This window comes from Procambarus clarkii, chromosome 65 (genome assembly GCF_040958095.1).
Source record: "Procambarus clarkii isolate CNS0578487 chromosome 65, FALCON_Pclarkii_2.0, whole genome shotgun sequence".
Taxonomy (NCBI): domain Eukaryota; kingdom Metazoa; phylum Arthropoda; class Malacostraca; order Decapoda; family Cambaridae; genus Procambarus; species Procambarus clarkii.
Genome location: NC_091214.1, coordinates 20,853,715 through 20,861,717, shown reverse-complemented (window position 1 = coordinate 20,861,717; position 8,003 = coordinate 20,853,715). Strand labels below are relative to the sequence as shown.

At 41.3% G+C, this 8,003-nt stretch overlaps 1 protein-coding gene across 4 annotated transcripts in view; it reads left to right on the top strand.

The window, feature by feature from the left end:
* The first annotated feature begins 670 nt into the window (after nucleotides 1-670).
* The window catches only part of LOC123771075 (serine/arginine repetitive matrix protein 2), a 43,172-nt gene continuing 35,839 nt past the window's right edge, over nucleotides 671-8,003 (top strand). For 3 of the 4 annotated variants that reach the window (XM_045763388.2, XM_045763387.2, XM_045763386.2), the window contains exon 1: nucleotides 671-790. In XM_045763388.2, the coding sequence (XP_045619344.2) occupies nucleotides 709-790 (82 nt within the window). In that variant the 5' untranslated portion in view covers nucleotides 671-708. Of the gene's footprint in view, nucleotides 791-917; nucleotides 1,135-8,003 lie in introns of those variants that run through there. The other variant, XM_045763389.2, reaches the window with a different exon arrangement.

The window sequence follows — 8,003 nt, the reverse complement described above, 5'->3', positions numbered from 1 at the left end:
GGTCCTCTGGCTTAAGCTGTTAGGTTAGGAGAGGAAACATTCAATTAACGGTCTTCATGACGTTTTGAAAGCTTAGGAGAACTTCCTGCCCTCTTAACTTACCAGAGAACCCTTAAACTTACTGTTTTGGAAAAATAAAATCCAAAATGTATTTTCATTTATTGTTTATTTTCAAATTATGGCCGTTTTTTTTAGCGTAGCGCATACGAGCGAAAAGCGATGTAATTTGTAAGAGGGCGAGTATAAGCCTAACTTACATAGGCTGTCTGTCCCCAATAAAAGGAATTATTAAGGGTATGGTAGGGGAGAGGCAATGGTTGGGGAAGCAGGAGAGGTTGTGCCGTGATAGGGGTGGGTAGGGATGGACCATGATTGTTGTAGGGGAGACGGGTGGGAGAGAGAGAGGGACGGGAGAGAGAGAGGGACAGGAGAGGGACGGGCAGGAGAGACGGACAGGAGAGAGAGAGGGACAGGAGAAAGAGCGGTGGGAGAGAGAGAGAGAAAGAGAGAGAGAGAGAGAGAGAGAGAGAGAGAGAGAGAGAGAGAGAGAGAGAGAGAGAGAGAGAGAGAGAGAGAGAGAGAGAGAGAGAGAGAGAGAGAGAGAGAGTGGTGGGAGAGAGAGAGTGGTGGGAGAGAGAGAGAGAGGGACAGGAGAGAGAGTGGTGGGAGGGGAGCGTGGAGCAGCACCAGGCCAGCCAGCCGCCGCAGATGACACATAGACCAGTGAGCGGGGGGACGTGTGTGGGTTTACTCTCCTCCCTCAGTGAAGCAACATGTAGTCGTGTAAAAGGTACAGTGCCAACCTTGCCCCCCCTTCCTCTCCCCCTACAGCTACACCTGCGGCCCCATACAGTGTTGTAATCACCTGGGACGGTTCTTAAACCATGCTTTAGTGGGTGTTCAGGCTTGGAGTTGAGTGGTTGTGGTTTGTGTACAGTTACTTCCAGTATTTCCGCTGCCTTGTGTGCTCTAGGGGGGAAATTAAAGGAATATAACTGACAGGTCTTGTATATAGTACATGTAAATGACCTGTTTCGTTCCGAAATAACTTTTAGAAAGTGGAAAATTTGCACTGGTGTGTGTGGGCGAGGGACTTAATAAATGCAATTGGAAAGCATTACGGTTAATAATTGTGTAAGCAATTTATTTATTTATTGTAACTTTTGTATTATGTTTCAACGAGTTAAAGACGAGAATTCTCTTATTCTTTCGTGTCTCGGACGCTTAATTAAGCATAAGTCTGGTTGATGTTCAACATAACGAGGTTATACTCCCCCTCTAAGGTAGGCTGGCTTCCAGTCTTCCGGTTTACTGTAAAGGCTGAGGTTTCCCTAGTGCGTTGACTTGTCTTGTCGACAGGTAAACCGCACCTTGAATACACTTATGCCATGAGTTATACGCCCAGGGTTCTCATTCGTTTCAGTGGAGAGGTCGAAAGCATGTTAGCTCCTCATTCACCTGTTCCTTATTTGATAACGACAATTAGAGCGCAACTCAATAGTCTCCTGAGACTGATGAATGCCTACTACTACTACTTAGCATTAAAGATAGTTATTTCTTAATGGGTACAGATAATCTCATCAAATAAGTTTGTTTCTATGGGATAGGCTTCAGACGAGTTAAAAATTAATCTTCTCACAGTTTTCCGAGCATTAAATTTAGGGGGATGGGTATAGGGTGCATAACAAATCAAAGTAAACTAAAGTTCATTAGTTTACTGCCAGCACCAAGGAGTATGCATGCATGTATAATTGAGTAACTGGTGCAGTTTCATTGCAAGGATTAATATCTTTATGTGTAATACAATCTGTCTTGCGTGGGTGGTGGTGGTGGTGTCAATTTCGTCATATATATTTCTTGAGTGCTATATTTTGTATATAATATATAGTGATTCTTCTGCTTAATGATGGCGTGGCTTGACAATGGTGCATTCATATCGCTGCAATGTTTAAAGCCTCCGTCTGCGCACTCATATTTCATAATTCAGGGTACATTTTTTTATATAAATTATTAGGTTCAGTGTGTTACATATGTGGGAGTAGATTACATTTATGTTGATGTCTTGCAAGATATTTTCGTGAACTTTGCAGGCACGAGTGTTTAGTTACTATATTTCAATTATTATACACCTCGGCCCATAGCCATCCCGTGGACGGTAGTCGAAAAAGTTATATAGGCACATAGCAAACGGGATATTTGGCTAAAGATAATTTTGAATTAAATATTTACATAGTTCTTGAACATTTGTTTCAGAGCTGGCTAAAGTCATGCATCTTTTCACACTTCATCACGTTGTAATGGACGGTGTGCAAATAATTTTGCTGACACAGTTTGGTAAGGTTTACGTGTGATGCAGAGTCCCAGAGATACCTATAACCGATACCTATAGCCGAGCAGTAGTAATATTTAGGAGTCTAGTGATTGTATTAGTTATATATATATATATATATATATATATATATATATATATATATATATATATATATATATATATATATATATATATATATATATATATATATATGAGAGGAGCTTAGCATGTCTGAATTTTGTTCTGAGCTTTAATAATTGTGTTATTAAGGTTGCTTGTTAATGTTGAGCAAGAATTTATTAATTTGTTGGGTTATGTCAGAGTTTGAATATCCACTATTGGGCAGCATTTGTCTGACCTCTAATTTTACCATTAAAAAAATTCCAGTTTCCTTATCTTTATTTTGCTTGATGAAATTTCATTTTTTGGAGATGTTCCCTGTTGGCATGTCAGCATATTTCTAGGTCTGCGGTTTATAGATACAAATATATTGGCTATCGTACACTTTGAAGTCAACATATAGGAATGAAATTTTCCTAAATGTAATCTCGTATGTGAATTTTAAGACGGATGAATATTAAGCATTTCGTTCTATTTCACATGTGCTACTTCTTCATAAATGTTATCAGCATACCTGGATGACAATACAGTATTAACACGAATACAAAAAAATACAAATATTTATTCAGGTAAAGTACATACATACAAGGTGAAAAACAAAAGTTGATGGATTTATAGATAGAGCTAGTACATACAATGCCTAAAGCTACTATTACGCAAAGCGTTTCGGGCAGATAATTAATACAAACTCTGCCTATGGTAGATCCTCAAGGTTCAATGGTGACCTTGAGGCTGTCCAACCCAGCGGCTCCGCCCACATAACAACTGGGTATTGTTGAACCAACGCCTACAATTACCCCCCTGCGTTCCCTAAATTTTCCACCGCCGCCCACTGGATGGGTGTAGAGTGCATGATAAGCAAATCAAAATGATATGTAACTAGCTCGCCGTAAATGTAAATTGCTTAGCCTGGAGATTGTTGTAGTCCAGTGAACCAATTAAAATAAAATTGATGTATGCATTAAGCCATGTAAACTAGCTTATTAAGACAACTAACTTGCTTAGCTAAATGCATTTTGAGGTTCAATTCCTGAGTCATGATATTCCTCGCTCTGGACCTTGATTGGGGTCCTGCAAGCAATTAATTTTGACTCCATGGAAAGGGAACTTTGTCCTATTTTTCGTCCATTATCTTATTCAACTATTATCTTTAGTTGTGTATTTAATCCTATTTATTTGCAGTGTAGTTGAAAGTTGATATTAGCAAAGAAAATACAAGTATACAGTCGTATTTATTATATAATCAAACGAAAACATGCACATTTATTTATTACATAATAAAATGAAAACATGGATATTTGTAAGGCTGTCAATATTGCAAGATCCAAAAAAATATCTGTTCACAATAACTGCAAACTTTTTTAAATACTCTATGTTATAATATATTTACACCCTGTAAATGTGTGGAAAATAAATACTGTTACACATAGAGATCACACTAACGTGATGCATCAAATGAACAAATCCACAAGGGCCGTGACGAGGATTCGAACCTGCGTCCGGGAGCATCCCAGACACTGCCTTAATCAGTCTCATTAAGCTCAGTTAGCTCAGTCGATTAAGGCAGTGTCTGGGACGCTCCCGGACGCAGGTTCGAATCCTCGTCACGGCCCTTGTGGATTTGTTCAAATAAATACTGTGTTTCAGCTGGTAGTTTATCAGAGTCTGGAATTTACGTTGATGGCCCCCCAGGTATAACCGGAGTTAACATTCATATGCAATCCAAACTGCATTTTATTATTTTGGAAAATAATTCAGAGAATTGACTGATCTCGGGCAAGAGGTTATCAACCTCCTCAAATTAAATATTTGCTGTATACAACATTCACAAGAAGTTGAACATCGTAGCGTCCAGCATCAAGAAATTCAAGATTAACAAACATGAAGAGAATGCAAGAAAGTTGTACTCATACAGTCACAAGAGTTCATCTGTTAGTTAAATATACAGTAGTCAGAGACCAACAAATGGGACAGCTTAAAATTATGGCATCATCAGGCTACAACGTCTTGAAACTTTCGCTCAACGTCAGCTGCATTAATTAGGGTTCATGCTTGAATTATAGAGAAAACTCCTCTTGGAGTAGCAATTGGTTTGTAGCCATTGGTTTGTTGTTATTTGACTTCCTTTGTATTGAGGGTGTTGACCAGAGGGTCGGCTCGGCTGTTCCTGTATCATATTGTATTACAGTGGGAGATTTTAGTGCTGATTTTATGAGTGTAATAATTGTATCACGTATAACGTGTGAATACATCTTTGCATAATACAATCTCATGTATTTTCGAAGTTTCTAAAGTTCTCTTTTTGCGGGAATTGGCGGACATTACATTCGCGAGATAAATAATAAAATACGAATCTTGACTTTATTCGTCACAAAAGTGGTTATAGAATTCCACCTTTCCTGTAGCTGGACAATAAATATATAATACAGTTTTATACTTCAAGGGAAACGAACACTTTAAAGTCAAAAAGTTTAAATCTCCGGGATTTGAATTGCTAATGTAGAGTGGTATGTTGTTGTTCACCTGCACATATGTGCTTGTAGCCTATGAGTGCTTGGAACAATTACCTTCCCTGGCTGGAAATTAGCGTCTCCCAGGTTATGGAACTTGACGCAGCGCCCTGGGTTAAAGGAGGAACATATCAGGGGGAAAGCGCCAAGCCATTACGACTATATAGCACATGGAAGGGGGTCAGGATAAAGATTTGGGATGGGACCCGGGGGAAAGGAATGGTGCCCAATGGACGGTCGGGGATTGAATGCCGACCTGAATGAAACGAGACAGTCGCTCTATCGTCCTGCCTAAGGGTTGGGCGGAAACGGGGGTGGAGGGGGGGGGGATCTGGGATAAACAAAAGCATGGTGTGTAGCGTAACTCGAGAACAGGGGGTAGAGAAACTTACAGGATGTCAGTGTGACCTTCCACGGTTGGGATGCAAGCTTCTGAAGGTTCGTTCTTTTCTTTCCAGTTTCATAATTCATGTGTAAGCTCATATTCAAGTTCGGACATACTATGTGGGCTTACAGAAATGGTTGGGTGCGTCTTCTATCACCTAATGTACCTGTTCACCTAGCAGTAAATAGGTACCCAGGAGTCAGTAAGCGTGTTGCACAGTTGCGTCCTGGGAAGAGTCGATAGATATTTATTTGTGTGTATTACAGTATATAAGAGATTGTCTAAATGTCCAAGGTTGGAGGTCAAACACTTGGGGCAAGGGGCTAACCTCGTCAAACTTTGCAGGGTGCCTGGTCTTTGTGTGGGCATGGTCATAGGCAGATCGGGCACTACCTTTGCATGAAATGCCAAATTATATTAATGTCCAATCTTGCAAAATACGTCCTGATTCTGTCCTCACTAAGATTCATCAAACATAATTTTCTATATGCTTAACTATTACTTTGGCTTATGTAGCTATACTTGCAGTCTTCAAGAAGACATTAATACTTCATTGGAGTAGAGTCGTGGAGGGTTGCTAATGTGGTACCCAATTTTAAAAAAGGGAGATAAATCACTTGCGTCAAACTATTGGCCAATTAGCTTAACGCCTAGTGTGAGAAATTTGCTTGAATCAGTAATCACAAAAGCCACGTGTCTACATCTTGAAAAACATAGATTAATAAATAAATGATTGGCAACATGGCTTGACAACTTTGCTTTCCGAGTTGTGCTTGCAATTCATATCGTTAACTATACAATCCTTTAAGTGTTAGCCAATTTCATACACAGCGAATCATATGCACAGTATGTCCTATGTTCGCAAATCTGTCAGGAATGCTGTAAATATATTCACCTAATTCATAACGCGATGTTTTGGGCAGCGTGACTGCACATTGGGTAAGTGTGGGGTATAGTGTTGGATGTGCAACAAGCAAGACGAGCTGTAAGCGGGTCTGGCTCGGCTAGCTCGTATCGTGTGACAGGCGACCACACCGGCCGCCGCCATCTACCCCCCATCCTCTAGTCCTCCCTCACCATCCCCTCCTTGCCGTTCCTCGCTCAACGGGCTTAAATACTCGATGGTTCTGGCCGCGAGCGACTATTATTTCCGACTGCCATATGCTGGTAAACAGGGAATGAACCAAGCAGTTCTTAACCACAATTATTTTTTGTATACTCGTCTATATTTGCTTTCCGGGCGAGCAATCAGCTCATGGACTCTTTCAATCCCCGGTCGCCTATTGCAATGGCTGCCAACTCTCCTGTTGATTAATATACTAACTGTGAAGGACTTCCTTGCAGGCCTACTTTCTTTCTCAGCGTTTCCTCATAGCTCAACCTTCTAAGTTCCCAGTCTTGATGGAATCCTCTGGATTTTTTTCTAGTTTTGCTGCTTTTTAAGGTGGATATTTCACATATTCTTTTACTAGCATGTATATAGTTAGACAGGCTTGGTGAATGTTTTGAATGTTCTAGCGGTGATGTATGTATATTCGCCTAGTTGTGCTTGCGGGGATTGAGCTCTGCTCTTTCGGCCCGCCTCTCAACTGTCAATCAACTTTTACTAACTAATTTTTGTTCCCTCCCCACACACACAGGAAGCAGCCCGTGGACAGCTAGCTAACTCCCAGGTACCTATTTAATGCTAGGTAACAGGGGCATCAGGGATGAAAGAAATTCTGCCCATTTGTCTGCCGGCGCCGGGAATCGAACCCAGGACCACAGGATCACGTATCCAGCGTGCTGTCCACTCTCCCACGACCCCCCCTCCCCCCTGATGGCTGAGTGTGTGTATTTATTATTTGTGTCTGCAGAATATGTATCTGCAGTGTATGTGTGTGTACTCACCTAGTTGTGCTTGCGGGGTTTGAGCTTTGGCTTTTTGGTCCCGTCTCTCAACTGTCAATCAACTGGTGGACAGATTCTTGAGCCTACTGGACTCTTATCATATCTACACTTGAAACTGTGTATGGAGTCAGCCTCCACCACATCACTTCCTGATGCATTCCATTTGTCTACTACTGTGTGTGTGTGTGTGTGTGTGTGTGTGTGTGTGTGTGTGTGTGTGTGTGTGTGTGTGTGTGTGTGTGTGTGTGTGTGTGTTAGTTACACATGCTGGGAAACAGGATACCGAGGCCGCTGCTACAGCTGTAGATAAACATGGCTGCCACACAGCAGCTGCCCCAACCCCCCCAACACCCGCTACCAAACATACTATTCTTTTATAAGATACTTTGGCTCTCTGTTGATAGCCTCGTCACGTTTTAGCGAGTGTAAGTGAGGCTGCGAGAGCTCAAGTGGAAGTTCATAGAAGCAATAATTATTACGTACTCGTATACATTGTTTGGTAAGACGTACGCTTACATATCGTTTGGTAAGTCGTGCTCTCACATGCTATTTGGTAAACGTATGCGTCCATCGTGCGATTTAATGAGGCATAATCCAGTATCAAATTATGAAGTTTGCACAAATGCAAATATCAATAGTGACCGGGTGACTTACCAACCTGCCAGCTGTCTATATAGGGTTTTCCATGACTTATTCCACTCTTTTCGTGATGTGTCCCACTTCCCAACAATTTCCATGCTCAGTGGATAGATAGCCTTGAGAGCCCCTACTGTCCACTGGCATCCGG